Source organism: Aulonocara sp. 'chitande type north' Nkhata Bay, linkage group LG13, assembly GCF_057382095.1.
Source record: "Aulonocara sp. 'chitande type north' Nkhata Bay isolate Kocher_YH1m ecotype deep benthic linkage group LG13, A_spYH_male_GT1.1, whole genome shotgun sequence".
NCBI classification, from domain to species: Eukaryota; Metazoa; Chordata; class Actinopteri; order Cichliformes; family Cichlidae; genus Aulonocara; species Aulonocara sp. 'chitande type north' Nkhata Bay.
Genome location: NC_141356.1, coordinates 2,045,379 through 2,062,522, shown reverse-complemented (window position 1 = coordinate 2,062,522; position 17,144 = coordinate 2,045,379). Strand labels below are relative to the sequence as shown.

The following is a 17,144-nucleotide window of genomic DNA, read 5'->3' as shown; positions in this document are numbered from 1 at the left end:
TCTTACCTTGGCCATGTCTCTGAGTATTGCACACCTTGTGCTTTTGGGCACTCCAGTGATGTTGCAGCTCTGAAATATGGCCAAACTGGTGGCAAGTGGCATCTTGGCAGCTGCACGCTTGACTTTTCTCAGTTCATGGGCAGTTATTTTGCGCCTTGGTTTTTCCACACGCTTCTTGCGACCCTGTTGAGTATTTTGAATGAAACGCTTGATTGTTCGATGATCACGCTTCAGAAGCTTTGCAATTTTGAGACTGCTGCATCCCTCTGCAAGATATCTCACTATTTTTGACTTTTCTGAGCCTGTCAAGTCCTTCTTTTGACCCATTTTGCCAAAGGAAAGGACGTTGCCTAATAATTATGCACACCTGATATAGGGTGTTGATGTCATTAGACCACACCCCTTCTCATTACAGAGATGCACATCACCTAATATGCTTAATTGGTAGTAGGCTTTCGAGCCTATACAGCTTGGAGTAAGACAACATGCATGAAGAGGATGATGTGGACAAAATACTCATTTGCCTAATAATTCTGCACTCCCTGTACTTCTGTAAAGTTTCCAGAATAAAAGTGATCGAAGGTTGTATATGAAAATTAAAGAAGGTGACTGTTGTTGTCATTTGACCCTGAATAAATAACTATGAATTGAACTAACTGAATTTAACATAAGAAGACAAGAGGAGAAGGAAGCCAGAGAGGAGACACACATTCTGAATGGTTAGCGGTAAACCATCACCGTTGGTTTTTAAGGAGTGTGTGTGTGTGTGTGTGTGTGTGTGTGTGTGTGTGTGTGTGTGTGTGTGTGTGTGTGTGTGTGTGTGAGTCCATCTTTGCTAGCCACAGCACAGTGATGGTTTGGCAGGAAAGAGGAGGCAGCTGGCCGGACTGAAAGGGTGGGACCGAGCAGTAGTGCCAAAGGACAGACGAGAAGTGTGTTTAAGTGTGTATAAAGCACATACTGTACTTTGGTAGTTCTGCTACTGTATTTTATGTTTGCTGTGCATTGGGGTTTTTATGTACCTGTATGTGAATCTTTCTGCCAGGGTTATGATAGTGGAAGTCACCTTTAACAGTAACGAGTTTGGAGTTGCATGGGCCCAGTTAGTCCTGAGAAACAACCAGCACCCATCAACACTCATGTATTTCTCATTGTGAAACACAACTAAGGCCAATAAGGGCAAGTTTTCAGTGCAAAAACAAGCAAAATCATTTATGCAAAATCTTGGTAGAAATGTGGCGCATGGGCAAATCAAGGCCCCATTACATTTTGGTCACTTCTTTCAAAAATCTGTTGAGGTGCTCTTGTAGTAAATTTGTCAGTCAAATTTGTGTTCTTGAAGGTTTTTTTCTGTTCAGTGTCTCCTTTGTATTTTCGTGATCCTTTGTATTTGACATAGTCATTATGACATATTAAGATATCTAAATCAGTTGCACAGTTTTGGATGGCAGCTTCCCATCATAGCACGTTATTAATATACAACTTGCAATCAGTATCAGCTCTAAAAGCCTTATCGATTGATTGATATACACCAAAGCTCACACACTTACCCACACAGCCTTCGCCATCCCATGACTCCTGGTAGCCCTGCTCACAGAGGCATTGGTAAGAACCCAGTCCATTCTCACAGAAGCTGTGGGGGCCACATATTGTCTCATTGAGTCCACACTCATCAATATCTGAAAACCAAATAAACAACATCAATTTTTTATTTCTTTTTCGTGACTTTCTCCAGCCTTGACTCTACATCACTCCATAAAATATTATCTTTGCTTTCTGACATCTTACTGTAGAGGCAATCATCTCATTGCAGAACAACTCCATTGTAGTTTTATGAAAATCAAATATTTCTACAATGTTTGCACTCTGACACACACACACACACACACACACACACACACACACACACACACACAGGCTTCATAAAAGCAGACACCCAGACACTTGAGTCTGAGCCCCCTGCATAAATCATGAGGCAAGAAGCAACACATTTCCCTCCTAGTCTAGACAGCAGGCTCAACAGCTTCCGTCTTCCGTCCACTTTTTCTCTCATGTTTCTCTTTTCTCTCTGTTTTTCTATAAGACAGCAGAAGGCATTTAAACCTCATGACCACAGAGGCCATGACTCCTGCCCCGGTGCAGAAAGTATGAAAACATGAAAAAAATTCCTCAGAGACATGGAGTTATGGACACACATAAAGAGAGCATACTTAACAACAATGGCAGTAACACTTTGAACATTGTATGTAGTTCAGTGTTGATACTGAAGCAAAGACTGAGAAGCCCACTTTAATAAACAGTCATCTGAAAGTAATGACAGCTTTGGAATTGGCTGATCTACTGTAACTGAGCAAGAAACGCATATTACAAATGTAGGTGAACAAAGGAAAATATTTATTTAACCTTTTCTCAAGTTCACAAGTACCCACCTCTCAGTTAAAGCAGGGAATACACAATCCACAACATACAACAACAGCATGTCATCTTTCATTTATCGTGTCAGGGAGACCCTCTCGCTAACAGTAGAGTTGAACTATGCAACAAGATTCATCTGTACCAGAGGAAAATACTAAAATAGACAGACTTCTAAATTATTTAAAAAAATGTAAATGCAAAATTATTCAAATGTTTACAGAACAGAAGTTAGAGGGCAGACAAGATAAAAAAATAAGCTCAGGCAGTATTACTTATTGGAGTATAGCAGGGTAGAAGCTAACAACAGTGCATCAAGTCAAGTCGGTCCAGAAAAGTTCCAGAACGTTTCTTCACGGTTAAAAACTATTGAACGCTGAAACTAGCTCACTGAAGCACATAAAAGAAAGATAAGACTGCCACCTCATACATGACCTAGGGTCCATTAGATAGATTTTGGTTGAGTTGGACTGTAGAATGAAGGAAAAGCCATCCACATATGCTCAGCATATGTGGGAACTGTAGGACATGTGTTCTGTTTGGAAACTGTTGGAAAGCCTGCATTTGATGATCTCATGAAGCTGGTTCACAGACACACACACAATATGAAAAAAGAAATGAAAGCAAAACCATGTTTGATTTTAAATTTGGCCTTTAATGGCACTTCCTTACATACTTCTAGACCGCTCCTAGATCTGTTGCTACTTTTAGAATACTTCACAGAAGTCCTATTCTGAGCACATTTGCAATTTCACCATAGACCTCAAAGTTGGACATAAAGCAAAAACCATCTGCTGGGTCAAATTAAAACACAGTATCCAAGCACAAAGGTAAGGTCAGGAGCACAATTGGAAGTGTCCTCGTTGCTTTTTACCTCCAAATTTATCCCCTGCAAGCTGACTGTCAACAAAGAGTTCAAATGCAGATACAAATTGTGTCAAATGTATCTGCAGTTTGTGTCATTGCGCTACTTGCGAGCAGATCATGCACACAGTGATCCAAATGAAGCGCAGCAGTGTGGAGGTGCACACGGAGATGATCTTGATGGGTAGATTTTGAAATCATGAAACTCTGATTCCTACAGTGACTAGAATTTGTGTGTTATGCTGGCATGGTGTGGGTCCATGTACCATTTCTGTCCCGATGGGAGTGGCTTCTTCCAGGAAAACATGGCCCCCAACCAGAGGGCATGAGTGCTCACATGAAATGTAAGATGTAAATATTATTCTATGGCCTCTACAGTCACTGGATGTAGGACTAAAAACACCTTTGGGAGTGCTGTCCACCGCCATCACCAAAACACTAAATAAGGGGAATTTATCTTTACATTTTTTTTTATAATAAAAGTATTCGGGGGCGATTGTGGCTCAAGAGTTGGGAGTTCGCCTTGTAATCGGAAGGTTGCCGGTTCGAGCCCCGGCTTGGACAGCCTTGGTCGTTGTGTCCTTGGGCAAGACACTTCACCCACTGCCTACTGGTGGTGGTCAGAGGGCCCGGTGGCGCCAGTGTCCGGCAGCCTCGCCTCTGTCAGTGCGCCCCAGGGTGGCTGTGGCTACAATGTAGCTTGCCATCACCAGTGTGTGAATGTGTGTGTGAATGGGTGGATGACTGGATATGTAAAGCGCTTTGGGGTCCTTAGGGACTAGTAAAGCGCTATATAAATACAGGCCATTTACCATTTTTACCATTATTCATTCATCACATGCCATCAGCAGCCCAACACCTAAAACATTTAATTCTGGTAATTTGGGGAAGTATGGAGAATTTACATAGGAAAACTACACTTAAACATTTATATGGAAGATATTAGTCATGGTGAATGGACTGGTTCTACCTGGGCATTTAGAGCGCTTTATGCAACAATAATCACATTCATTAAACATCTGGTTGCTTGGAAACAGCATGTTTACATCGTATATGTGTGCCTTGTCAGTGCCATTGCATCTTACCATCACAGGATGGCATGTGGAGGCTAGCAGTGAATCCACTGTCGCACACACACAGATACGATCCTTCTGTGTTGAGACATTTGCCATGAGGGGAACACAGCTCTGTGTCGTCGGCACACTCATCGACATCTGCGAACACACAGCGTGAACAGAGTTTGTGTCATTCCATACAACGAGTCTACATCCTTTGTTTAAAGAAGCAGCTTACCACTGCAGATGGTGCCATTGATCTGCCGGTACCCCTGTGGGCAGGTACAGGTGTAGGAGCCCAGATTGTTGACGCACTCTCCCACTTCCTTACATGGCCTGACTTCCTCTGTGCACTCATTCACATCTAAAACATCAATAACACAACACAGGTTTTTTGATTAAAGTGATATGTTCTGATTATTTTGACAGATTTGATCAAATCCTTATTATACATCCGTCCCGACCCGGACAGCTTATCCCTGTCAAGGTCGTGGGGGGGAGGGTGGAGCCTACCCCAGCTACCACAGGGCAATAGGCAGATTACACCCTGGACAGGTTGCCAGTCTGTCACAGAGCTAACACATAGAGACAGACAACCATTCACACTCACGGGCAATTAAGAGTTACCAATAAACCTAACCCTACTGACTGCATGACTTTGGACTGTGGGAGGAAGCCAGAGACAACCCAGGCAAGCACGCAGAGAACATGCAAACTCCACACATAAAGACCACGGTGAGGCAACAGTGCTAATCACCGCACCACCGTGCTGCCCATTGTCTATTTGAATGTTGCAGCAGCAAGTGGTAGCAGAACGGTGAACAAGCTGCCCACAGGCCAGGGCAAGAACAAAACTTTCAGGTAAATAAATCATTGTAATGATGTCTTGATGCATTCTCAATCATCCAGGAAAGTAAATCTCCAAAAGTTGAATCTGTTCATCTGGACGTAGCGTTTTGTGGGAGAAATGTTTCGTCACTCATCCAAGTGACTTCTTCAGTCTCAGCTGACTGCAGGTTTCAATCTTATAAACAGTACATTTGCATGATGACTGAAACCAGCCCACTGAAGGAACAATGGGCTGGGAGGTCAGAGAGAAGGACAACCGCTGCCCAAGCGACCCCTGTAGTGATCCCATATGTGTCAGGAGTATCGGAGCAGTTGAGACACATTTTTTCTAAACACCGTGTCTCTGTGGCTTTTAAACCCCAAAACATGCTGCGCCAAAAATTGGTCCAGCCCAAGGATCAGGTCCCCCGACACAAACAGAGTAACATAGTGTACGCTGTTAAGTGCCAGGAGGATTGTCAGGATTTATACATCAGGGAAACCAAACAACCTCTGGCGAAGCGGACGGCACAACAGAGAAGAGCCACCTCGTCAGGCCAGTGGACACTCTTTCAAAGATGAGGATGTACACATCCTGGACAGGGAGGAACGCTGGTTTGAGCGCGGAGTCAAGGAGGCCATTTACGTGGAAAGGGAAAGACCATCTCTGAATCGAGGAGGGGGCTTAAGGGTACATCTTTCACCATCTTACAATGCTGTGATTGCAGCCATTCACCAACTCTGTGAATGGTACTCATGGCCATTGATCAGTGGTCTTTGGTCAGTGGGTTTTGGTTAGTGGTTGTTGATCAATGGTCATGAGAATTTGCATATTAAGATTAAGGAAGTGACCTCCCAGCCCATTGTTCCTTCAGTGGGCTGGGTTCAGTCATTATGCAAATGTACTGTTTATAAGATTGGGGAAACCTGCAGTCAGCTGAGACTGAAGAAGTCACTTGAATGAGTGACGAAACATTTCTCCCACAAAACGCTACGTCCAACTTTTGGAGACATTGTGATGATGTGTTCTTCAGCCATGTTATGAGACATCGAAGACAGAGTATTTATACAAAGGATCTGAAATGCTGCCAGAAGGTGGCTGGATGTTCTATCACGACAATTTCCATGACCTACCAGCTCTTTCTGTCAAATCTGGACACCTGTGACTTCTATCGTTTCCCTAAAATGAAATTAAAGCTTAAAAGATACTTTTTCAACATGGTCTAGAAGAAGCACATGCACTAAAAGGTATCACTGCACAAAGCGTCGTCAAGGGTAACGGGGGTGAAGTTTTAATCAAAAAATCAAGTAAGTACTTGGTATAACAATTTTGACCTCTATGGATAGATTCTCCATGTATAACAACCCTGCAGTTGATGATTAATAAGTCGCCCATTCGGATATTGTTATGCTATAAAGGCTCCCTTGATTGACAGTTGTGGGTCACTAATTAGCAGACATTTATGCCTCCATGTTGCATCCATACAGTTTAAGGATTCAAGGCTAACTAAGCTTGCTACTGAAAACTGTATCTTCTGATCTCTACACCAACTTCTGCCTCAAAATAAAACATCAAATCAGATTCCAAAACTACAGTACTAATGCAGAATGCATATAGTTTCACCTTATTTATTCTCCCATGAAATGGAGGGAATATGTAACTGCTTCCATTTGTTTGTCTGTCTGATTGTTAGAGGTCCTCAAAATATCATATTTAAATTTTGTTGTTATATCAGCTTGAGCTGATATATTTTTGGTGAAAATTGGGAGAAGGTCAAAAAATCAATAAAAACTTTGTTACCCACCTGCATGCACAGATTGATATCTACAAACTTTGCAACAACATAGTAGGACTTTGGGGACCTCGGAAAAAAATCTGAAGAAACCATATTAAGCAATATAGCTTAATATCTTAAAAATCTACAGCTTATAGATGACAAAGATTTCAGCCATTTCTGCTCCAATTATATGGGTAAAGATAACAAAATATCATACCATCACACTGGTCTCCAGCTGGCGATAGTCTGAAGCCTGGCCCACACACACAGAAAAAGGAGCCTTCAGTATTCTGGCAGTGGCCTCTGACACAGACTCTCTGATCCTGGCACTCATCTATATCTGAAACAACACAAACAACAGGGTTAAACTTGCATGGATTTCTCACACAGCAGATGAACAGTGTGCTGAGGGGCTTCTCTCAATGAATAATTATTTAAGCAAACAAACTGGTTGAGACCGACTGTCTGCAGTGTTTCTTCACATACAGTGAAAACAGTGAGCGCACTGATTTATACAGGGAGTGCAGAATTATTAGGCAAGTTGTATTTTTGAGGAATAATGTTATTATTGAACAACAACCATGTTCTCAATGAACCCAAAAAACTCATTAATATCAAAGCTGAATGTTTGTGGAAGTGGTTTTTAGTTTGTTTTTAGTTTTAGCTATTTTAGGGGGATATCTGTGTGTGCAGGTGACTATTACTGTGCATAATTATTAGGCAACTTAACAAAAAACAAATATATACCCATTTCAATTATTTATTTTTACCAGTGAAACCAATATAACATCTCCACATTCACAAATACACATTTCTGACATTCAAAAACAAAACAAAAACAAATCAGCGACCAATATAGCCACCTTTCTTTGCAAGGACACTCAAAAGCCTGCCATCCATGGATTCTGTCAGTGTTTTGATCTGTTCACCATCAACATTGCGTGCAGCAGCAACCACAGCCTCCCAGACACTGTTCAGAGAGGTGTACTGTTTTCCCTCCTTGTAAATCTCACATTTGATGATGGACCACAGGTTCTCAATGGGGTTCAGATCAGGTGAACAAGGAGGCCATGTCATTAGTTTTTCTTCTTTTATACCCTTTCTTGCCAGCCACGCTGTGGAGTACTTGGACGCGTGTGATGGAGCATTGTCCTGCATGAAAATCATGTTTTTCTTGAAGGATGCAGACTTCTTCCTGTACCACTGCTTGAAGAAGGTGTCTTCCAGAAACTGGCAGTATCAAATCAAATCAAATCAAATCACTTTTTATTGTCACATCACATGTGCAGGCACACTGGCACAGCACATGCGAGTGAAATTCTTGTGTGCGAGCCCCACAAGCAACAGAGATGTGCAAACACAACAACACAAACGAGCAAAATACAAGAATGGCCAACCTGAAACTAATAAATATATGTACAATATATAATAGTGTATGCATTTCTGGATGTGTATACTAAATATTTTCCTACGTGTGTGTGTGTGTGTGTGTGTGTGTATACACATTTTTACAAATTAAATAGTAAAAAAATAAAATAATAATAATAATAATAATAAAATATATAAAATATACAGAGTTGAATATGTGCAAAACAAGTGGCATTTATATACAGTGTGTAGTGCATAATGTTGAAGTTCCAGTAGTGAAGCTGAGGTGTCTATGAAGTGTTCAGCAGTCTGATGGCCTGATGGAAGAAGCTGTCTCTCAGTCTGCTGGTTGGGGACCGGATGCTGCAGAACCTCCTTCCTGATGGAAGCAGTCTGAACAGTTTATGGCTGGGGTGACTGGAGTCCTTGATGATCCTCCCCGCTTTCCTCAGGCACCGCTTCCTGTAGATGTCTTGGAGGGAGGGAAGCTCACCTCCAATTATCCGCTCAGAGCACCGCACTACTCGCTGGAGAGCTTTGCGGTTGTAGGCGGTGCTGTTGCCATACCAGGTGGTGATGCATCCAGTGAGGATGCTCTCAATGGCACAGCGATAGAAGGTCCTGAGGATGCGGGGGCTCATGCCGAATCTTTTCAGTCTCCTGAGAAAGAAGAGGCGCTGCTGCGCCTTCTTTACTGTTTTGTTTGTGTGTACTGACCACGTAAGATCCTCAGCCAGGTGTACGCCAAGGAACCAGAAGCTGCTCACTCTCTCCACAGCAGCGCCGCTGATGGTGATGGGGGTGTGTACTTCTCTGCACCTCCGGAAGTCCACTATCAACTCCTTTGTCTTTGCGACGTTGAGGGTGAGATGGTTGTCTTGACACCAGTGGGTCAGGGCGCTGACCTCCTCCCTGTAAGCCGTCTCATCACCGTTGGTGATAAGACCCACCACTGTAGTGTCGTCCGCAAACTTCACAATGATGTTGGAGCTGTTAGTGGCTGTGCAGTCGTAGGTGTAGAGTGAGTACAGGAGAGGGCTCAGTACACACCCCTGTGGAGCACCAGTGTTCAGTGTGATGGGGGATGAGGTGATGCTGCCCAGTCTGACCACCTGGCGTCTGTCAGACAGGAAGCTAAGGATCCAGCTGCAGAGGGAGCTGCTCAGTCCTAGATCCTGCAGTTTCCTGTCCAGCTTCGAGGGAACGATGGTATTGAATGCTGAGCTGTAATCTACAAACAGCATTCTCACATACGTGTCTCTCTTCTCCAGGTGTGACAGGGCAGTGTGTAGTGTCAGGGCTATGGCATCATCAGTGGACCTGTTGTGGCGGTATGCGAACTGTAGAGGGTCCAGTGAGTCGGGTAGTGCAGAGCAGATGAAGTCCCTGACCAGCTTCTCGAAGCATTTGCTTACGATGGGGGTCAGGGCTACAGGTCGCCAGTCGTTCAATGAGGAGATGGTGGAGGATTTGGGTACAGGGACGATGGTGGCCATTTTGAAGCAGGCTGGGACTACCGACAGAGAGGGGGAAAGGTTGAAGATGTGCGTGAACACTCCAGCCAGCTGAGCCGCGCATGACCTGAGGACGCGGCCGGGAATCCCGTCCGGACCAGTAGCTTTGCGTGCGTTCACCTTCCTGAAGCACTTCCGCACATCCTCCTCAGACACAGTGTGCGCACTGACGTCATCCGCGGTGCGCACACTGTCCGGTCTCATGGTGTTCGCTGTGTCGAATCTAGCGTAGAATACGTTTAGATCCTCACACAGAGAGGCCGTGGTCTGCGGTGTGCTGGTTTTCCCTCTAAAGTCTGTGATCGTGTTTAGTCCCTGCCACATACTCCGAGGGTTGTCAAACTGTTGCTCCACCCTGTCCCTGTACTCACGTTTGGCTGCTTTGATCGTCTTCCGGAGTTGGTAATGTGCGTGTTTGTAGTCCGATGTGTTCGCGGAGGCAAAGGCGGTGTTCCGTGCCGCGCGAACATCTCCGTTAATCCAGGGTTTTTGATTTGGGAAGGATTTGACTGTTCTGGATGGGACGACATCTTCCACGCATTCCCTGATAAATCCACAGACTGAGTCTGTGTATTCATCAATGTCTCTGGCGGCCACGTGAAACATTTCCCAGTCCGCGTGATCAAAACAGTCCCGCAGCGCAGACTCCGATTGGTCCGTCCAACAGTGCACCGCCCTCCGGGTTGGAGCTTCCTGTTTCAGCTTCTGCCTGTAGGCGGGCAGGAGCAGGATGGAGCGGTGATCTGATTGGCCGAATGGGGCGCGGGGGAGGGCTTTGTACGCATCCCGGAAAGAGGTGTAACAGTGGTCGAGTTGCCGGTTTCCATGTGTGTTGAAAAGGATGTGTTGATGGAGTTTTGGTGAGACTTTCTTCAGGTTTCCCTTATTAAAGTCTCCGGCTGTGATAAACGCTGCCTCTGGGTGTGCGGTTTCCTCGCTGCTGATCGCGCTGTACAGTTCCCTGAGTGCTCGGTCAGTGTCGGCTTGTGGGGGAATGTAAACAGCCGTAATAATCACTGCTGTAAATTCCCTCGGTAGCCAGAATGGCCGGCACTTAATCATCAGGTACTCCAGGTCCGGTGAGCAGAAGGATTTGACCGGGTGCACGTTCGCATAATCACACCAGCTGTTGTTGATCATGAAACACACACCACCGCCTCTGCTTTTCCCAGTAAGATCCTGTGACCTGTCCGCGCGGTGCACAGAGAACCCCGGCAGTTGTATTGCGGAGTCCGGTACTTTGTCCGATAGCCAGGTTTCTGTGAGGCAGATCACGCAGCAGTCCCGCATCTCTCGCTGGAATGAGATCCGTGCCCGAAGCTCGCACAGCTTGTTCTCCAGAGACTGCACATTAGCCAGTAATAAACTGGGTAACGGTGGTCTGTAAGTGCGCCGTCTCAGTCGAACCAGAACGCCAGATCTTCTCCCTCTGCGTCGGCGTTTGCGGCCTCCAGGGCCAGAGAACAAAGGCGTCTCAGGTGAGATGAATGGGGGGTCTGCAAACGGAGCGTCCGTGTTGCAAAACTTGAACTCCGGAAAGTTATAAGAAAGACCGTCTTTTATGTCCAGTAAGGTTTGTCGGTCGTACACAAGGAGACATGTGCTGCTCGTGAAAAAATAAAGGAAAAGTAAAATTAAACACAGAAGAAAGCCGTTGCTTGGGGGAGCTCGCGACGAGGCTGCCATACTCGGCGCCAGTAGGACTGGGAGTTGAGCTTGACTCCATCCTCAACCCGAAAAGGCCCCACAAGCTCCTCTTTGATGATACCAGCCCAAACCAGTACTCCACCTCCACCTTGCTGGCGTCTGAGTCGGACTGGAGCTCTCTGCCCTTTACCAATCCAGCCACGGGCCCATCCATCTGGCCCATCAAGACTCACTCTCATGTCATCAGTCCATAAAACCTTAGAAAAACCAGTCTTGAGATATTTCTTGGCCCAGTCTTGACGTTTCAGCTTGTGCGTCTTGTTCAGTGGTGGTCGTCTTTCAGCCTTTCTTACCTTGGCCATGTCTCTGAGTATTGCACACCTTGTGCTTTTGGGCACTCCAGTGATGTTGCAGCTCTGAAATATGGCCAAACTGGTGGCAAGTGGCATCTTGGCAGCTGCACGCTTGACTTTTCTCAGTTCATGGGCAGTTATTTTGCGCCTTGGTTTTTCCACACGCTTCTTGCGACCCTGTTGAGTATTTTGAATGAAACGCTTGATTGTTCGATGATCACGCTTCAGAAGCTTTGCAATTTTGAGACTGCTGCATCCCTCTGCAAGATATCTCACTATTTTTGACTTTTCTGAGCCTGTCAAGTCCTTCTTTTGACCCATTTTGCCAAAGGAAAGGACGTTGCCTAATAATTATGCACACCTGATAGAGGGTGTTGATGTCATTAGACCACACCCCTTCTCATTACAGAGATGCACATCACCTAATATGCTTAATTGGTAGTAGGCTTTCGAGCCTATACAGCTTGGAGTAAGACAACATGCATGAAGAGGATGATGTGGACAAAATACTCATTTGCCTAATAATTCTGCACTCCCTGTAGTGTGAGTGTTACACTAAACTTATCTGAACACTGGAACAAACACAGGCACAGTATTGGGAGTGGCCTATTATAACTAATGCATTGTTATACAATGGAAGCACGGCTTTAAATTATTAAATATGATTTTAATCATTTTTATTTATGAAAATGTCATCATTGGTTGATAAGCAGGTAATGACATCTAAATCATGCAAGCACTGGCCAAACCTAATGCATGATTAGAGGGTAAAACCTCTTTTAATGGCTCTTCTGACTGTATTTTTATAGACTTTTGGTGACCACCACAGACTAGTGCCCACCAGCTAAATCATTGTCGGTTTAAGTAAGTCGGTCTGAGTCAGATTCCATTCCAGGCTCTTCAGCATTCTGAAGCATAATGCCCAAGAAGTCAGGAATCAGCACACAAGTCCTTAATGATTATGCTCAACCGTATCTCGAAAACATCCTCCCATCATCCCGGCCGAGAACGTTGCTCTCACACTGCAGGTTCACTTGTGGTTCCTAGAGATGTACAATGGGAGGCAGAGCCAACAGCCATCAGGCCCTGTCTTGTGGAAACAGCTACCAGTTTGAGCTCAGGGGACAGACACCTTCTTTACTTTAACGTTGACTTCATACTTTCTTTTTTGATAAAGGGCTGTCTGTGGCTCAGTCTGTTAAAAGACCTCCCATGATGCACTCAGCACTCCCCTCTTTTCACTCCTGTTATTTATATATAATTTTCACTGTTGCCTTTCATGTCATTAACTTTCGTTTATTCTCTCCTGTAGTCCAAAAATGCCCTCGAACTCATGGACACACACACACATAATCTAGTTGATGTGAGTTTGGCAGTCACATGCAAACACTTGTGGCATGGTTTATTAACTTCTATGAAGGATTCTGCTGCACAGCCTAATTCTTTTCTCTCGCTGCTACCACCATTCTCTGTTGTGGCTTGGCTTGGCTGACATGGTGTGTCAAAACTTCACAGCTAACCTCGAGTCGCATTGGATACAGGAGTGGCAAAGTGCTAAAAGAGTAGAGATGGGCACACCTTTTGTGCCTGCTAGAAATAATAGCATTACCAGGAAAGCATGGGGAAATGTTGTGTATTCTTTGGCATGGTTTGCAATTTTATTTCTTGACTGGTACAGGTGTACAACTTTGCATCTGTTTCCTGGGTTGATCCCTTAATGTTTTGACCGCCAGACATACGCACCATGAGGTTAAGGGTTATCCTGAAAAATATAAGTGTTCTCTAGGCCATTAATGGCTTATACTGGAAGTTGGCACACACAACGGTTTCCTGTTGGTTTTCTGATGATCATAGAGATTTTCATGCATCGCCAAGCTTTGCTAGCAACCAAGTGCAATATTTTAACTATGTGATCAGATGATTAAAAGAAATTTGTTAAAAATGAAAAATCAGAAACAGATGAAAACCTCCCTTGGTCTTTCTCCATGTGTTTTCAGGCAGTCACTGTAACTGTAACTCCTCCAGTCCATGATTGTGCGCCAGGCTCAAAGTAACACAACCTTTACTCTGCACTGATCAGCAACCTAGGTACAACTCAGACTTGTATTAATGCTGCACTAATATCATACATGTATTATATTACACACTGTTTAGTTTAGGCACATTATTAATTAAAACTGATTTAAAGGAGCCTTGCACTGCAGTAAGGTCCAAATACAGAGACATGTACATGTTAACAGTGTAAGGACCTACCCACACACTGGCCTCCTTGACCCAAGAAGCCAGACGGACAGGAGCCGCAGCTATAGCTACCAGGCTCATTGTAGCAGATACCAGAAGGACACACTAGCCTGTTTTCACATTCATCGACATCTGAGAACACACAAATAAGCTGTCACAACAAACATGTTCAAAAACGGTCATTCAGTATTCACTCTTCTTTTAGCTCTAGCTTTAGTCTCTACCAGCGCTCTCTGGCTCTGTAGCTGCTGAATCCTTCTCTGCATGTCTGTCTGTGGTTTGGCAGACATTCATCAGCTTCACTGTAAACAGCTGAGTCCATAAAGAGCAACATTTCTAAAGCTGGTTCAACAAAACTCAATTTTTTCCACATTACCAGCTGTTTTTCAAAGAAAAAGCATTAAAAAGCAGACAGACAGAAACTGTTTAACACTCAGAGTTCTAAGTCATCACAGGTGACACACCTAATGTTAGATTTTTGTCAAAGACAAAACTGACCTGGTAGAGACTAAAAACAACGCTAAAAGACTGCAACAAGGATCTCACGCTTGGGCAGTATCAATATCACAGGGCATTTAAAAATCACAACAAATACATTTTGTTAAAAAACAAACAAAAACATCTCCCTTAGAACAGAGTTGAGGGTGGTTGTTGCAATGTAAAAAGTACCCGTGTACAAAAGTTCACCAGTCAAATATGCATCGTAGGAAATTTTATACACCGCGGTGTCACGATTTTTACTAGAACATCTAAAACCAATACTCCTGTTTTTGTCTGCTTTGCATCAATCTTGTTAATAGACACTATGGTTGCAAACCCACATGCATATAAACCTCTCAAAGAAGTCATAATCTGATCCACGAGCCTCTGCAGCTAAGCAGAAGAGATTTTATTGCGGCTATGGAGAAATCATCATCACGCCTGTTTGCCCTCTGAGCCCTAATTCAATATCATTTTGGTGGGTGGGGAGAGCTGCATTGAAACGGCAGGAAACCACGTAATGACAGTGCATCATATTCATATCCCAATAAGGCCGATGAGCCGGGAGGAGGGTGGCGCTGATGTCGGTAACAGTGTGGTTGTTGGTCTCATCCGAGATTCCACCAGCTTAGAATTCCATTAGAATGCACTTGTTAGTTTGACCAATGCCAGATGTTATAGATGTGCACAGCATAAATACTGTCCTAGTGCCTGATTTACTTTGACTGTAAATGTTCCTCCATGTCTCACGTTTATTCCAGAACAGGATACAGCATATGGTGAATACGTTTTAAATATTTATTTGCTCTGGGGCTCCAGCCTAACAAACATATTAGTCTATAATAAATTATAGTCTAGGTTCTTAGCTCACTGACTATATTAACAAGTAGGCAGTAAGTCAGAGTAACTAAGAAGTAAGAACATAATTCATGATAACTCACAAACTTCTCTTCAGTCAAACGTACTGGTCCCTGAACTAAGATTCTTGGGTCTTGGGTCCAATCCAGCAAACCCACGCAGTGCCTACGGCTTTTAACGCAGTGGTTCTAAAACGTTTCCTTTTTTTATGCCCTAACTCGGACGCCAAAAAAAAGCTCACACTCTACACAAAAAAACTCAGGAAAAAATACAATTGTTATAAAGAAAGTAAATAAAATTTTCTAATGTGTTTGCCTTTATTCCACTAATAATTAACTTCCTTTTTCTGACAGAAGCTGGTGGAAAGATGCTGATTTGTTAGACTGTATCTAAGTCCCATGAACATTCAGACCTCATGGCTGTCTGTGATGAGGATTAAACCTTCGGACAGTAAATGAGGAAGCTGGAAACAGGTCACAAGGGAAAAAAAGAGTGCTTTAAGTTGAGAAAACAGCCATTTGCTGTTCATGTCTTTTGGACATGGGCCATTCATTTCACCTATCATATCTCAACTGCAGGACACTGATTCCATGAGCTTTGCTAAAATCATGTTGCTTTTGCTCGCACTACACATGGCGTACAAAGCTTGTTTAACTTCAACTCTGACCAATACATTCCTTACCTATGCAGGTGGTTTGGGTCTCATCCAGGTGGTATCCTTCATCACAGTGGCAGATATAGCTCTCAGCTGTGTTGTAACAAATCCCGTGGCCGCAAATATAAGGGTTGATCTGGCACTCATCTACCTCTGGGCCAGAAGAGAAACAGGAGAGCACTAATGTAGCAGCACTTTTAAGAGCTAATAATGGGTCCCATAAGTTACTATAAAGAGCTGCAAGGAACCACAGCCTACCATTAATGTACCACAAGTTAACAGCTTAATAAAAAAGCATCACAAGTTCACATAATCTACCACAAAGTAGCCGAAAGCAACTGACTGCGGAGCAGGTGACGGAATTAAAACCATATCAAACCAGACAAAGTGTTTTATTACTGGCAGTTATTCTCAGCATATTGTGAAGAAGGTCAAATAAATACCTTTTAGTACTTTGCAGTTATCCTTGTGAGCTGCTTTTCATAGTAAATCCTTTTTAGTTCATTAGTAAATGATTCGAGATGTGAGTTTGCACCACAGCAAACATCTTTGACAGTTAGCGATGTAGTTATTTTCCAACTGGGAAAGCTAAGATGTAGATTAGTTCTGCGCTAACAAGTGTTACTGGACATCAGGCAACCGTTCGAGAAGTTTCTCCAAGTTCTAAGAAGACTCTATGGACAACAACATACACACTATATATAACACGGAGTGCATCCACAAAGTGCGGAGACACATGCAGTCAGAAGTATTTGGACAGTGAAGCAATTTTGCTTCAAACAAAAGAAATCAAGATCTGATTGCAGAACTTCAGCAACATTAAACACTTTTGGAATTCCAGTCCTTTTTTTCAAAAACCTGCAAAAATCTGACTGTAGTACTAAACACAATTCTTATATTTAAAACAATTTTAACTCGTCAGTTACTTTTGAGCCTCAGAAAATGGAATATGTATAAAATGGCTGAAAGGTATAAATATTTTTCACCTGAATCACATTTATCAGATACATTTGCCTCTTCATAGATTCGTCTATATTTTAATTCTATGTACAATTTGAAAAAAATATATAAATTTATTCTCTCAATGACTT

The 17,144-nt window shown here is 43.5% G+C and overlaps 1 protein-coding gene across 8 annotated transcripts in view; it reads right to left on the bottom strand.

The window, feature by feature from the left end:
* The window catches only part of ltbp1 (latent transforming growth factor beta binding protein 1), a 136,581-nt gene that overhangs the window by 18,215 nt on the left and 101,222 nt on the right, over nt 1–17,144 (bottom strand). For 6 of the 8 annotated variants that reach the window (XM_086258230.1, XM_086258231.1, XM_086258235.1 and 3 more), the window contains 6 exons: nt 16,081–16,206; nt 14,073–14,192; nt 7,155–7,277; nt 4,570–4,695; nt 4,362–4,490; nt 1,551–1,679 (listed from right to left, as the gene is read on the bottom strand). In XM_086258230.1, the coding sequence (XP_086114356.1) occupies nt 1,551–1,679; nt 4,362–4,490; nt 4,570–4,695; nt 7,155–7,277; nt 14,073–14,192; nt 16,081–16,206 (753 nt within the window). The remainder of the gene's footprint in view (nt 1–1,550; nt 1,680–4,361; nt 4,491–4,569; nt 4,696–7,154; nt 7,278–14,072; nt 14,193–16,080; nt 16,207–17,144) is intronic. The other 2 variants (XM_086258234.1, XM_086258237.1) reach the window with 1 other exon arrangement.